Here is a 16894-nt window from a genome sequence, read left to right as displayed (position 1 = left end):
CCCCATTTTCCTGGAAGCCCTCAGCCAGGCTGCCTTGCAGCCCTGCTGCTATCCTTCATTTGGGGGTGGGGGAGGCTAAGCCCCATTAACCCCTCCTTCTGCTGCCTATGGCCAGCAGACTCTTCCCATGCTTGAAGAAAGTTGTTTATGACTAAAAGCTTGCAAAGAACAAATTTTTCTAACTATTTAGTTGGTCTAATAAAAGATATCACATCTACCCAGAGAACCTTGTCTGCCCATGTCCTTAGATCAACATGGCTACAACCAACAACCTTAAAGCATGCAAGTTTAACACATGCAGATTCAGAGGAGGGAAAAATGCTGAAGTCCTATGTACTCCTATACCTTCTCACTTTGTTTGAAATCACTCAGAAAAACCTTAAAATATAGTTCTATATAATATTCACGAGGGTAATACTATTAAAATAAAGCAACAGAAAAAAAGTGATAATTCAATACTCCATCAGGAGTTACTTGAGCTCTCTACATCAAATAAATACTGTTTAGTTTACTATATAGAATAATAAAAACCAAAAAACTCCAAAACAAACATAACTGCTTGTCACAGATGAAGCCATTTGAGTATCCAAAAGACATTTAGGACAATTGTGTAAAATGATTAATAGACAATCTGAGCACACTGTCTCAATGCTGTTGGAGAGTAGCACGCATACATCACTAACAATGAAGATAAAAGAGAGTGGTCTAATAGTAAAAGAGTGCCAATGACTCAATGTCAGACGGTGAGCAAATTTAAAACAAACAACTCCCCCAACAAAATAAAAGTATACTGACAAATGACAGAAGCAGACAAACAGCCTCAGTAATACATAAACGACAAATGTTAAGCTTAAAAAACAAACAAACAAAAAAAAACACAAACCCAAAAACCAGCAGTAACATTTGACTGAGCACAACTTTTCTGAACAAGCAGTATTTGTATTGAAACCTATTAAATGCACACCCATATTATCTACCGATACTGCATGACATTAGCCCAAAATACCAATTTTAGTTTCATAGTTAAACATTTTTACTTTTGCTAAGTCTACATTTAAGTACGTAGACAACCATTTTCTGTTAGCAAACAGTAAACTTTTGACAAGGAGTGCCTGCTCTTTCCCGAATTGGCAGCTTTGTTGACTACATGAGCCCAATAAATTTCACATTAGGTTTCTAACAAAATTATTCAGATTTTCAAACACTGACAAGAAGCAAGAATTTAACATGCCCCATGTTGACTACTTTCCTGTGAACTCTTTCTTTAATAGGAAAAAAAGTATCTCTTTTAGAATGGCAAAGTAAATAAGACCTCGGAGATCTACAACTCTACTCATTCTAATAATGGCAGTCAAAGTAATCTATTAAGGTTTCTTTCAGCCATAATAATATTGAGCTCCTTAACAATAACATTTAGCTCTTTACCAATACTTTTTTCACTTCAATAAAGGAACTTTTTTCAACATAACTCAAATGACTTAAGAGTACAGCTATATTGCTTCCCTTTTCAATCTTGTACATTTATCATTTTTCTTTCAAATCAGAATCATCACCAAGTTTATATTTATAGTAGGAAAGCTTTTCATAATGTAATTCAGAAGCCCTTATTGTGAAAAAGTGATATAGGAACTGAAAGCTGTATACAAGTGGTACAAAAAAGCAGCCTAACCTACTCTGTTATTAGCAGGGATCCAGGTTTCCTGTTTCTTGCAGAAAAATGTGGATTTTCTCCTTTAAAAAGGAGAAAATTGGCGATTTTCCCCTCTTTGAAGGAGGGAAACACAGATTTTCCACTTTGAAGTGGGAAACAGCAGGTTTCCTCTTGAAGGCTGGTAGAGTTTCAGCCTGCAAGGCTTGGGACTCAGGGGAGTGGAGGGAGGGTGACTGGAAGCAGGAAGCGTGATGTGCATGTGGACACACACAGCCAGCAACACAGCCAGGCAAGGTGGTGGGAGCAGGCCTGGCAGCTGGATACAGGTAAGTCTATGGGACAGGGGGGTTGGAGAGCCACAGCTTAGGGACTACCTAGGGGTAAGGGGTGCGCAGGGGTGTATGGAGCAGGTGTGCATATGGTGAGGGGTTAGGGGGATGTCATGTGCCCCTCCCGATTTGTGCCAATGACATGGAGCTGCAGACCAGCCAGCAGCAGTGGGGGTGGCAGTGCAAAATTGTGCCCCCCACCCCCCATCAATATTTAAGCATAGTTTATGGTTGGAGGGAAGCTGAAACCAGGAAAGATACAATCTTTCAAAAACGGACATATTTCTAGATCAGTGAGCCTTCTAAGACATTCAGACAGAGGTGATCTTCCGGGGGGAGGGGGTGTTTTCAAGGATGTATAACAATGTTGGATATCCTTTGGAGAGGTTATACTGCTACAGCAAGCTACTGAAGAAAGAATAAAATGTCACCACTAGAACTTCTGCCCCTGCTCAGGCCTATAGGTGAAGGGAAAGTAACCTCTAGTTTAGATGGGCAGACCAGATGCTCCGTTTGCAGCTGTGGCGTAGGAAAGGACAAGTAAGAAGGGAACACAAAGGATAAACTTCCAGTTCATCCTTCATTTATTCTGAAAGGAAAATGCTTTTGTTTTCCCTGTCCTATATCCACTGAGGCCTAGCAGAAAGGCACTGCAACATTCGCTTTGAGTAAAAAAACTGTTTAAAGAAGCTTTCTTGCATGCTGGGGGATGAAAGGCTCAAAAACCCTGCATCTACATTAGTTTGAAAAATAAAGAAAAAAAAACAACCTCTTTTCACCCATGCTGCTGGCAATGATTCTTTTGTTAAATGATCCATAGAATAAGAAGGAAATTCATGCAATCTAATATTAGTCCAGATTATCAGCTTTTTACTGGTGGGATTATAATGCCTGCCGAATAGGAACTGTATTTTTTTAGATTATGTAAAGCACAAAAACAAAAATAGTTGGAGAAACAATTTCTTCTGGAGAGGAGCACACTGAATGAAGATAAGTATGAGTAAGTATTTTCTCTTGCTTACTGGCTGAGCTACTGCTTCTGGTCTTTGACAATTGCAGAATTAAAGTCAGCTTTGCTTTTTATAAAATCATTAATTACTGCTTGTTTTTCGCTTTTACAAAATCCATCAAATTCTTTGGTTTTATAAAATCCTATTTTACTTATAAGTTTTAGCTTAGACTGTTATATAATATAGGTCAATAGGTTAAAATGGTTTTTGTATGAATGTGCTATGTATGTGCCAGGGAAAAAAAATATATAAACAGATAAGATAAGGAAATGTCACATCTGCAGAAACAGCTGAGGATACAAGTAAATAAAACTAAGTGAAGAAACCCACCCAAACAACTCAACTGCAACCAATGTTATTCCATAGACACAAGCAACATGGAACAATCTCAGAGTGGACTGATTTAAAAATCAAAGGCGATTCAAATCATTGATTTAAACCCTGTTTTAAAATCACTGATTTAAAAATCAAGTTTCCCACTGATACTTCTTCACATATTTCTTAAACAATGGCACAAATCTGATCACTAAAACATGTTAATTTACTACTCAATACAGCACTTTATAACATCTGTCCTTAAAATTCTAAGTTTTCAAATGAATTCTAACAGACAAGTCATCACACCACTAAACGTACACTGGCCTTAAACTGTCTACAACTAGATCTCATCTTCCCTAGTCCCACTGGGATTTTTATTCATAGGCTGAAACAGAAATACAAGTTTTCCTGCTTTTTCAACTCCCAGTCAATTTCTTAGCTTTGAGTGAATAATACCAAACAATGAACATTTTCTCTCTGTGCCTGCAGAGGAAGCTACTGCTGTGAAAAGTTGGCTTAGCAACTGAAGGAACTCTGTTTCAAGGTGGCTGGCTAGTGATTTCCAATTCAGGGGGGTGACTGTTCAAAACATCATCAGTAAACATGTACTGTTTAAGTGGTTCCCCTCCAGCCCTGAAATTTATTACAACTGGCATAACTGAGGAGTGTTTTTGAGATGCTCACACCATAGCAGCAGCATCTCTTCCTTCAGAAGAGAAGCATCTACCTTTACATCTGGGGTTGTGAATGTTCTAAAAAAAAGGAGGTGGAGTTAGTGCTTGATCCATTCACTTCTTTATTGCCTACAGTTGAACTTTCTTCAAACGTCTCTTGAAGCGCCTTCCAAATTTTGACAGCATCAGCAACAATCTCTCAAGTTTATTTAAGGCTATGGATATAGAGGTGTCAGTATACTGATCATATCCTCTACATTCCTCTTTAATCCAATGTTAGATACTTTGGATGAGATCCTTCCATCTATTTTATCATGGTTTTCTTCATAAATTTTTATGATAATAGGCCAATTCTTAAAATAAAAACTGTTCAAAACAATCAACCACAGAAGTACACCAAACATCTTCCGGGAGAATTAGTTTGGATCCTCCCGCTCTCTTCAGTGAAGCTGAAGCAAAATGGTTGTTATGGAAGTATTTAACATGGTCAATAAAGTTTTCGTTTATTCCTGGGGGAAGTACTTAAGTCTTTGGCTAAAAGATGCATTAAATGGGCACTGCAGCCATATGTTATTAAGGAGCATCCTTCCGTCTCTTCTTCTAAGTATCTTCTCATCTTTGCCATGTTTGCAGCATTGTCTGTGACAAAACAGTTGAATTTTTGTTCACAGTTTATTACAGCTTTCACTGCCACTTCTTTTAAGTATTCTGCTGTGTGGGCATTTCCCGGTATATCTATTGTTTTTGAAAGATATGTAACCCCATTTTTCTGTTGTGTCACAGGCACATATTACTAGATCATTATGTCCACTGCTCCACCCATCAAGACTTAAACTGGCAAATTTCCCCTCAGTATTTCTTGCACACTATCCAAGTTCCTTCTTATACACTGTATCTAGCAACCTTCCACCAATGTCTGCTCTATCAGGTGTAGTGTGGCTTGGTTGTAAGGAGTCAGCCATGTCAATGAAATGTTTATTGTTAACAATGCAAACAAAATGTGTGGCATAAATGAGCCAAGCAATCTTTTCATCTATGGTGCCTTGTTGGCATTTGCTGGTTCTTACTACAAACTATCATCCATGGTGGTGGTTTTACTGGATGATGGAATCTTTTGCTTGCTACTGATACTTTGTTGTCTGCAATACATTTAAGTTACAGCATTGCTGCTGAAAGTACCAAACGGATGACTCTAAAGTTGTTGCGGATAGGCAGTTAAAGTCTCTTATGCTTAAATAGGATCCTAAAACAAAAGTGATTTTTGAATGGTCATTCTTCTCAGTTGTTCTCACTATTATTCAGTTAAATCATTTACATTTGTTTTAGCAACAATGCAGATCCGATTCCAAATGACCAAAGAAGCTAAGACTGACTGCACTTAAGAGCGCACTTAATTTTGGAGTGTTCGCCCCATTGAACTCACTGGCACTTCTCATGCTATACTTGTTTTTTCAAAAATCAGGTTCCCTTGGGAAAGCTGAGTTATGCAGAAGTAAAATAGGGAACAGAGTTGTGGCATCACCAGCATGCTTTGGGGCCATGATGTTCCAAAATAAGGGGCATGTATTACGTTATATAAAATAAGAAAATGATATTCATTGGCAATTGGCAACTCTAGATTTCTTACTGCAGCCTTCTATACCGTAAACTTGGGTGACAGATTCTAAACCTAGTTAACTAAATTAAACAAGCCATAAGGATTAGCCAAGCTAAACTTTCTAGCAACATCCAACATGGCAAACAGTTTGTGAATTTACTTGTTAAATGACACTTATACTAAAAAGGCATAGAAAGAGCCTTGTAGAATGATGCACTACAAAGTAAATTATTTAATTTACTAACCAGTTGATCTACATTGTTCTTCAGACATATCCATATCTTTTTCTCCCAATAAGCAGTTTTCATTATGATGTTTCATGTTGCAACTAGGCCCTGAATCTCTTCCTTGCACTGCTTACACTTGACAACATGATTGCATACAACATGATTACACTCTTAAAAATGTCCCAGGTCTGAGGAAACAGTCTTTCCCTGCTGCTTCACTCCTCCTGGAAATGAGAGGAATGGAGTAGTCACTGCTCCCTGTGCCTTCCCCAGACCAGGATAATTTGGTCTGGGGGAGGCAGGAGGAACAGGGGAGGGGGCAATTGGTGGCTGAATGCTTGTACTGCTTCCTTTCCCAGAAATATTTCTAGTTGTGGAAATTTCTCAGATTTTTTTACTGGAAGAAATTAATACTTCATCACGGCCAGTCCATAGAAGGTATTAGAATCTACTCAATGGGAGAATAAATAAATACATTTTATAAGATCACAGAACAGTAGGGTGGAAAGAATCCCCTAGTCCAATCCCCTGCTCAGGGCAGAATCATCCCCGAGTAAATGATTCTAATTAAGCGTTCATGAAGTCTGCTCACAATGACAGAGCAATTAATGAGATTCAACCAAAATTTCTCCTGCAGCAATTTACAAGTATCGCTCCTAGTCTTGTCCCCTCCAGCCACAAAGAAGTTTCTCTGATCTATCATACAACCGCCCAGTCTTCGGACAACACACCTTCAGTTTTGTAGCAAATGAGATGGAAAGTTAGGCCTGTCAGAGCTTTCTGTGAACATGACTAAAGTGTTTTGGGTACAGGGGAGAGTTTTCTACTGCCCACTAAGCTCTTCTGAGTCTGTATTCAAACAAACAACTTGTGGAAGCCAACCAGAGTTGCTTCTCCCCCTTCTAAGTATATGTGGCATTAACACATAACTAAGGAGGTCTGCTTTTCAGAGCCACAAGCATGACTGGCTTCCACAACGTAAACAGCACCAGAAAAAGGTAATTGACAAGAACTACAAGATTTCTACTTGGAGGAAGTTCCCGTATTTAACACAATTCTTTGCACTCTGGTCACTTAATCTAAAGCTTGTATCAGCAGTAAGCGCTATGGTTATGACTGAGAACTAAGTATTCTTAAAATACTATAATAAAATGTTTAAAATTTACTTGTAATCTTTGTTTCTGGATCAAACCACTTTTTTTCTTCTAACAGACGCACTAGAAGTTCTCTTATTTTGTTCAACCAGAATGTGATCAATTTTGACTGCGATCATTTCCTTAAGTTTATTTAGACAACAAATGTACCGTGTCCAAATTCATAACATCTGATGAATTAAGGTAGTTGTAAAGCAGTTTCTATCAACTTCAATCTCTACCCTCCCCCAAGCATCTGGTCTCCAAAGAACCACGATACAGTCACAATGAGCTGCATGTGGCCTACATGTGCTTTGTACCTTATGTTGTACCAATCACCAGCATAAAAGCTAAAAAGATTTTGCCCCACTAATTGTCAAAGAGTTCTTGAACACACTGAACTGTGTAAACAGCACCAAGCAAATGCCTACAAATCTTTCCAAGTTCTACATAATACCATAAGATACGGGGTTCTTTTAAAGCATTGTACTCTCATATCCTATGCGATTATCTTAGAAGCAAGTGTTCAAACATACAATACTGACTCCCATTTTCTTTATCACTCTTATAGCCCTTAAGTGTAAAACTATTTGATGAATAGGTAGAACGTTGGCTTTCTTTGCTAGAATTCCTCCAGTATTTTAATCTACAGCCAAACTGATACTTTCCTGAGGGCATTTCATCTATACACACATAATTAGAGACCTACTTAATTTCAGTTTCATGGATTTTGTGAAAACTACAAATCCAGAATTGTCCATGAAATCAACAACAAAAATTAACAGAAAATAGAACAATGGCTATTCTATGTTTTTATTCTAGGGGACAGGAAGGTGCTAGCTAGCAGGATGGTATAAAAAAAGGCAGGAAAAAAAAAAGATGGCAGCTGCCCTTTCGTCCTTCTTCCTCCTACCAGGGCCTCTTGGCCAATCAGCACTGAGGGGTAGGGCTGCCGTGAAGTGACCGCAGAACTAGAACTTTTCCACAATGAACTCACAAAAATTTGCAAGCCCTCTGTGATTTAGGTAGACCCCTACATATAGTAAAATGTTTTTCTTTTCTCCATTTGGCATCAGCATTGTTCAAATGTCCATAGTATGAGCCAAACTGATCAAAAAATGACACTTATTATTAAGAATCAACTACAATGGTACATTTGAATATTATACAAGGCAGAAATCAAGATTTTTTTACCACATGCATAGAGCAGCTAGTTAAAGGCTATCATCCATCTTTTTTTCTTCACTTCACTCCCCCCACAACCCAGAACTAGTCAATCACTATTAACGATGGCAAGGTTCTTGATATGTTCTTTCTGCAGCTGTTTATCATCTGATTTGACTCATTTCACTCAGCATTTACTTAGCATAATTATAGCAGCTGTTTGTGAAAGTCTTAAATATTCCTAGTACACATGTCCACTTGTTTTCAGGAAAATATTTCTGACCCAGACTGCTTTTGTTTGCATTTGGAATCCAACTGCAGGCTTGTGCCAAGCAAGGTTAGTAGAACATATTCAAATTCAGGGTTTCAGAAAGGGCTGTACTGAATAGTAAACAAAATACTTGCAGGATATTGGTGAACTATTGGCCAGCTAGTCAATTTACTGTTACAGAAAACAACTGAAATGGTAAGAAAGAAATATATTTGATCACATGTAGAAATGTACCAGATGCATAGAATGAGTTATGCATAGGGTATACAGGCTACTCTTGTATTCCAAAGGATTTTGGAAAGAACAGTTATAAAAAAAAAAAAAATGCACCTCTTACGTGACAGCATCTATAGCTTCTTGAATCTTCAGCAGCAGCGCATCAAATTATCTGTTTTGCAATGCTAATGATACAGCAGCTTTATAAAAAAAACCCTAACATGTATTTACATATGCTACTGCTGCATATAAATTTCTTTAGGAAGGCTTTTTACTTGCACCCATACTGATTGCCTGATTGTTATTGTAGCCAACACTATTGTGAAAAATATCACATGCATCTTACTTCCCCAAACACAGGACCAAGTATTCAAGAATAGGAGCCTATGTGTACCCATACTACTTTAAAACCCGTACCAACACACACAAATTTGCAAACAAATATGGGTCCAATTATTAAGAGTGCCTGTTAGTATGGAACTGGTTATTGTTTCCTGACAAGCAGCATGAATTCAGGATGTGGGGTTTTACATATGATATAGCCCTAGAGAATTGAGGAGTTAAAGTTAACTGTATTAGGAAGACAGTCAATCTGTTTACTGTTCTTAAAAAAGATTTTATACTGTGCTCCAATTTGTCTGTGAATAAGGAAATTCATTTTATAATAAATATCTTGGTATAAAATGCGTAGCAAGAGTTCAAAACACTGGCAATACTGAGAAAGCGGTCCACAAGAGACCTTGCAGGCGCTTATAAAATATTCCAAATCAAGTGTTTTTGTAACAAATTAAAAGCATGATTCACTAACAAAGAGTCTAATTTGGAAAGTTAGTAACATTCAGTTTATTGTTATAAGTTATACAAGCAAATGTGCTTGTTTTTTGGGTAGTTTTCTTGAAGGGAGGGGGACAAACACATACCTCAGAAATAGTGCTGTTGATGGAAAAAAAAAAAAAAAAAAATGTTCACTAGCAACACAATCCCCCAGTTTAATAAAAGGTACTGCAGTCTCCAATAAAGCTAATGGGATAACCCTTAAGGTGTCCAAGAGAGGAGACACCTTCTCTTTAGCTTCCTTGCATGAGGAAAAATATTGAAGGAAGAGAAGTGGTAATGGCAGCAGCAGACTAATCTCAGCAACCTGAAAAGAAGCAGGAACTCTATACATGCACACCCATCGCATCTTTTTACATATGGCAAGAACTTGTCAGGTTTCTGCAAATACTTTCTATTTGGGATAAAACAGTAAAAAAAAAAAAAGTGATTTTACAAATAAAACCTGTTATTCAGGCAACAATGCAGAACAGCAAGTAGTAGAATCAAAATAAAAGAACTAAATTGGATCATTTCAAACCACAGTTTGCCTGTCCTCCATGATGTACTTTCATCTTCAATACTAGTTATAATGACTCAGATTATCTTCATTACCTGAACCATGAAGAAAACAACTACAGCATAAAATGTACAAAGTTTTTTGGCCAAAGAAATTTAAAACCATGTCTACCAAATTAAATAAAATAATTACACGTCACTATTATTTGTTTGAAAAAAAGAAACATGGTGAAAATGACTCAAAAAGCACAAATCTTTGAATAAAGAATGCGGAAGCTTAAGAGACAGAAAAATAAAATGAAGACAAGAAATTTAGAGGATTAAGGGATGTCTGTTGGCATAAAGCTAATAAACACTGTGGTTTGGTATCTACTTCCCTGACAATCACTGTGTAGAATAAAATCTAATGCTATCAAATACATGGAGAGGTCCCACTGGAAGCCAATACTACACATAAAGCTCTGGAACTAAGACTTCCAGCTTTAAAAATCTCCAAGGAAACATGGTTTTAAACAAATCAAGACCCAATATTAGTCCATGTAGGCAACAAGAGAGGAAGTGACTACTGTTAATCTTTAGGCAGGAGGGAAGAAGAGGATTAATCACCTTTATGTACCATTAATACTTAGGGTTGTTACCAAGATAAAAAATACATTCTGTACATCGTGAGACATTAAGTTTTCAAAATGCTTGATGCATGGAAGGGAAGAAAATTAGCCATCAGGAATCCCTTAGAAACATTCAGGATAATTTTTTTGCCATGTTCCAAACTAATTGTTTTGCTATTTTTGTATACCTGAATTTTCATGTATAAAGTTCTCTTTTTATAGTATGCAAGCAATTGTTGTAGTATTTACAGGAATATATGTACATTGTAAGCTAGGGCTGAACACATTTGAAAGGTAAAAAGTGCCTCTCAATACAAAGAGAAATACTTGCATAAAACAAAACAAAAACAAAAACAAAAAAAACAACCCCAAACCCCCCCACCATTTCCTAGTACCTTAACCCCAAAAAGCAGACAAGGGAGGACAACTTACATTACAGTATTGAAAAACAGTTGCTTTACTATATAAAAAGCAATTCAAGAATAACTTGGTCTATTTCAAAGGGACCATATCCAATGCATAAAGTTCACTATGTGCTGCTCCCTGGAGGCAACAGCAAGAGAGCAGACTGAACAGTGCTGGCCTCACTCCCTGTGCCTTGCTTCCTGCAGGTGGTGACGATGGAGTGGAGGGGGAGGGCGAGGCCACCAGAGCTGGCCTGGCTCCCCGCTCCCCCCCCCGTTCCTTGGAGGTGATGGCAGCACAGTGGGTGGGGGAGAACAGGGTAGGGGCGCTGCAGGGGGCAAGGCCACCAGTGCTGGCCTTGGCTCGCCCCTCCCCCCTTGCATGGTTGCTGCCTGCAGGACTAACCCAGGAGCAGTTGGGGGAGGAGAGGGGAAAAGGAGCAGGTGTGCCACGATGACAGCAGGGGAAGGGGAGGAGTGGGCCCCGGTTTACTTCTAAATAAAAGCAAGACATTTATGAAGATATTTAGATTAAATATAACAGTTACTTTTTTGAGAAAATGTCCTTGAACAATAACTACTTTGATAAAAATCAAAACCTTTTAGGATTAAGATGTAGAATTTGAAATAAACCCATTAAAATAAAAATACACATTTAATTAATGTTTTACCTACTGCACACACATTTTTAATCTTGTATACCCCCAGTTACACACATTTAAAACTTCAATTTAAATAGCACTTATTTTATGGTGATGATTGTATAATTACATAAAACACAACTACACAATTGAAACATACATAGGAGGAAGGGCAGTCCATAGCAAGATATTTAAACATACTGAGATAAAGAATATATGGATTTGATTCTTTGCAGTATTCCTGCAGAATGTGCCACCTTTGACAAGCGACTTCAACTCTCCCTGCCTATATGGGACAATACTTCCTTTTACCCATCCTCCACTTCACCTCTTTTGTTTAAAAGACTGTGAAGGCAGGAACCATTTTACTATGCACCAGGTACAGTTTCAAACACAATATGGCCTCAGTCTCAACTGGGGGTTCTGTTATTTTGTGCATTTAATGTGTATTCGTCCAAGTGCAAGATCGCATGTTTCTGTCAGAAAGAAATAATGCAAAAAAACAAGTGCTCCATTTCTTCTGAATCATAAAAAACACGTTTGATGTTAGCTTAAGTCAGCTTATTAGATGGAAATTTCTAGTACTTGTGGCATGGTATTTCTAATACTAGGTCCTTACTTGCAAAGGTCCTTTCTTAGATGTTTTACCAGAATTTGGTGGCACAACTTAAAAGTTCATTTGTTCGACTGAATGCTAAAGAAACAAAGTTAATTTGTTCAGGCAGGGCTTAAGAGTCTTGTAAAGATAGTAACTGGGCAAATTTACGGGTATAAGTGTCACTACCATTTTCTCTGCACTTAACTAGCAACGTATGGCACCCATAGTTTAGTAACTGTCACCATATTTTTATGCAACGAGCTACAAATATTGATGTATACACCTGTGTGCATTCATTTGACTGGGCCCAAGGAAGCTTGCATACTGTGGTGGCTGCTGACACCCAACGGCAGGCAACACCCCCGCTTTCCTCCCCGCCACCTCCCCCTCTCTGCCAGCTGTTGTCAAGGCCAGGTGGCAGTGGGGGGGGGGGGCAGCAGAAAGGGGTGTTGGTAGAGGGGTGCTACCACTGGAAAATGCCCCCCTCCCCCCCATCTCCTCTCTCTTTCCACTCCCCTCCCTCTTCCCCACCACCTCCTTCTCCCTGCCAGCTAATGTTGGGGGAGGGGGGAGAGGGTGTAGCACAGCCACCCCCTTGCTCCTTCTGTCTGTAACGCTCCGGGCCCTCACAGCCAACGCGCGCACACCCTTTTTGGCGGCGCATGTGCAGTTGGCCCAGAGCATTCTGGACAGACAGACTGATTTAGGCTTTTATTATATTAGAATACTTAAGGACATGAAGTCTTGTGTGGATATGTGTAGTGCTACTTATTTAAACACATTAAGAGCACAGACAGAAGTTCAGCTCCACACTGTACCTGAGAATGATTTGCAGGAAGTGTTCCGAGTTAATGATTCCCTGGACTAGACAAAAGTTTACTGTTGGTTCCAGAGGGGAGGGGAATCAGCTGCTAGCTGTAAGCCTGTAACCAGTTTCCCCATACAACAACCTCTGCAAGCTTCTGCCATTTTCAGAATGGGAGGGGGGAAAAAGGGAACAGAGGAAGTTATTTTCTAGCGGTTCTAGGGGCTCCCCAGGTGTGCTGGAGGTTGGGGTGGGCAAGATGGAGCCTCCCATCCCACTCTCCAGCACCCACTGAACTCCCCGCCCACACCCAAGCAAAATCCCTCTGCTCCTGTTCACTCCTTCCATTTTGAGAACAGTGACAGGCTAGGAGGCAGCGTAGACAAAAAAGTTACAGAAGATGCTCTGTTTTGAAATGTCTTCATTTGACCCCTCATGCAATGAGGGTGCAGATGTTTGCTCAATTGGCCATTTTTGAAGCTATAGGCAGCCATGTGCATTTGTGTTTTGTCATGGCTATAGACTGCTTTGTGTGGCCAGATTAGGCAAAAATTGTCATTTCTGTCTGTACCTTAACCATTGTTAACTAAATTGCTAAAGGAATCAGAAGATAATTCATTCCTTGATATTTTCAAATCAAAACTGGATCTCTCTCTCTTGAAGATGCATTTTAGCTCAATACAAATTATTGAACTTAACAGAGATAGTAGTGAAATTTAATATATAGGAAGTCAGACATAATGATCTAACAGTTTCTTCTGGCCTTAAATAACTGAAGACTTGTATTTACTTATACACTGCATGTACACAATTGCTACACACTCATAATTTTATATACAAATACATTAAATATATGAATGCTGAGGTGGACACTGTTTAGTCAAATAATGAGTTAGAAAGCAAGGTATATTTCTGAAATGCTGTGATGTCTACATTAATAATTTCATGCAACATACACCAGTACTATAAGCATGATTATTTCAAATATTATCTCACTGAGAAAGATTACTCTTATCTATGTTTCGGTGAATGCTCCTATTTTCTGAATTCATAAAATTTTTTTACACAGTTCGCCTTTTATGAAGTATTGTTAGGGATAAAAATATCTTTGTGAACATACACTTATATAATTAAATTATAATGAACTAACAGCTTTATGTTAGTCAAAGTAGAAGTGTGCTATTACAAACTCCTATTTTGGGGGTTTAGTATCTTGGCAGGTTGAAATAGATTAGGCAGACATTTGGCGAAGATTATGAGTCCAGAGACTGAAGTTAAAATCAAACAAGCATACTTTAAAATTTGCCAAGCTTTTTATAATAATAGAGTTGTCAAAAAGAGTTTAGCTGGATTCACTGTTTTGACTACTCTGTTGTGAAAGGAATGATATTATGGAGCTCTCCCTAAAGTCTGTATTACAGTAGTGCACAAAGAATTGGCCCCAACTGCAGGGAACCTGATGTCTTAGATTAAGTTGGTGAAGACATTTAGCATCCTTCTTACTGGAACAGCAGGCTACAATATAGACCCGATATCTTTGTTTTACTGTACACCTATTATGTTTATCATTGCAACAAACAAATGTGATTTGTTTTTTCCTTCTAGGAAAATGCATGCCAAGATGAGTAAACAAAAGTTAAAAAAAGAAAGCATTTATGCAGCCAGCTGTGCCAAAACTTTAAATGATGGTTTATAGCTCTACTGCATAACGCCCAAGACATACAACCAAATAAATTAAGATCTGTGTATACCTCCCTTGCCTCCTCTCATTCTCCAATTAGTAAACAGCAACAGGGAAACATGCTTTTCTTTCTCTAATATATTTTTTCTTAAAAGTTTTATTTCATGCACTTACAAAAATTACTTTATGAGATGAACAGACATCAAGGAAAAAACCCAACAACAATTATAAGGAGGGCATTCAGTTTGCAGGAGGGTAAGAAGTCAAAATAAGAATAACTGCAATGAGGTATATTTTAAATAAATAGTTATACATCATATATATACACACTTGATAATTTATTCTTTATGGTAACCTATAGCTGTTGTGCATTTTAATCCAAGCAAAAATGTACAATTGAAATCATAATACAACTGATGTACAGTTCATCAATTCACTAATACACTGATGTGAATTTGTAAAACACTGAATTATATATTGATTATAAATAAGCATTTCAAGTAATCTTATGGAAGTCCCTGCAAATCAAAATCAGCCACCACTGCTTTAGAGTGGTGTTCAATCCTTTGCCTCTGCAGGCGAGATGGAGTAGCAATGGGGCCTGTGTGCAGGCTGGACCAAGCCCTGCATGCCAGAGTTGGGCCCCAAAGGTTCAGCACTGCCCAGCACTCCACACTGGAATTGGGCCCCGAGGCCCAGCATGGCCAGTGTCCACACCCAGCCCTGTGCGCTAGGATCAGGTACTTGATCCAGCATGCAGGGTTCAGGACTCCCCAGCCTTTTGGTTCTGGAAATTTGACAGCAGGAGAACAGTGCCACCGCTTCCCCACTGGCAGGTTTCCAGATCTGGAAGGAGCCCTGTGTGCCAGATTACGTGGCACCATGGGCTGGAACTGGCCCACAGGCGGGGTTGACCACCCTTGCCCTAAGAGGTAAAGCTAAGCACTGTAATTGAGGCATGACAGCATTTCAAGATTCAAGAGAAAGACTGCCTCAACTGTGGGTTTTTAAGTGAATAGGTCTTAAATCTTGTACTTATGACACATTTGAAGTGTTCAGTTATGTACACAGACAACATCACTTGCTATCTAAAAATTAGCAATTTTACTTGGGTGAAGCAACTTCAATATCATTATAATCAAGAATATAATTACATTCAAAATATCTCCTCCTTTTTAACTAATCTGTTGAAGGTTTTGGCAAAGGTGCTGATAATGAAGATGGTGTCAAGGGAATCTAAATCTCGTGTATATGCAGCAAGGTTCAAGCCAAAAAACACACTGTTTCTCATCAACCTCTGACTACAAGTACCAACAAACAAGCATTTACTGCCACAGCTGCAAGTGAAATTCATGACATGGTTCTATAGGAACAAATCACTGCAGAACAGAAAATGTTTTTAGTCACCATTAACACCACATTCAGAATAAGAAAAATATTTCAACTGTTGTTCAAGTCACCAAAAACATTAAAAGGTGCCAAGCTAGGAAGGGCACTGGAATTACCCCCACCTGTATGGAGTCTGTGCTCCAGGAAGAACTTCAAAACAGTACTGACTGCTTTTACTTTAAGAGCAATACAGCCAGGGCAGGCAGAGCAGATACATCAGCAGCAGCTCAGCCAGGACTGCTTAGAATTTTCCACCTGGATGAAAGTTGCTGTCCCCCTGGGCCCCCAGTGTCAGACCTGCACCCACAGGTCTTACGCTATATGTTTTGCAAGGAACTACCCATTCTGGAATCCGTCATATTTTGAAAAACCTAGCATCACATTTAATTCATTATCTGTAATATAATATGAAGTTATATCCAACATTTGTTGTCCCTTATCTTTTGCTTAGGAATGCATTATTAGGTAGTAATAGCATGCAGCATATTCAGTGTTTTTATTCCTTAATTGTTCACTCCCTGACTGAAAACTCTGTAGTGTTTAAACACTGTGCACCATTTCTAACAAACCAAACCAAACCCAAAAATAAGAAGAACCACCCTACAAGTGAAGTTATTAGCATTTTAGTCTCAAATAAAAATAATTGGTGACTCACCTGCAGTGAAGTCGCTATTCAAATCTATGAATGCATGAGAATGGGGTATATACATTTTATTCTGAGTATCCAACGCAATATGCCATGATAAATTCCTAAGAAAGACAAAGAATATAGAGCTGTCTTTATCTGATCAACAGCCAGGGCTCAAACTTGACAGTAATCCTTTTTAAAAGAAAAAAAAAAAAAAA

At 38.5% G+C, this 16894-nt stretch overlaps 1 protein-coding gene across 1 annotated transcript in view; it reads right to left on the bottom strand.

Moving 5' to 3' along the window:
- The window catches only part of ITFG1 (integrin alpha FG-GAP repeat containing 1), a 200017-nt gene that overhangs the window by 167124 nt on the left and 15999 nt on the right, over positions 1-16894 (bottom strand). Inside the window, exon 6 of the mRNA XM_019535776.1 lies at positions 16704-16798. Coding sequence (XP_019391321.1) covers positions 16704-16798 — 95 coding nt within the window. The remainder of the gene's footprint in view (positions 1-16703; positions 16799-16894) is intronic.

This window comes from Crocodylus porosus, unplaced genomic scaffold, assembly GCF_001723895.1.
Source record: "Crocodylus porosus isolate Cpor-Errol unplaced genomic scaffold, CroPor_comp1, whole genome shotgun sequence".
Taxonomy (NCBI): domain Eukaryota; kingdom Metazoa; phylum Chordata; order Crocodylia; family Crocodylidae; genus Crocodylus; species Crocodylus porosus.
Note: the sequence above shows the minus strand (reverse complement) of the source record. Positions and strands in the feature narration are given on the sequence as shown.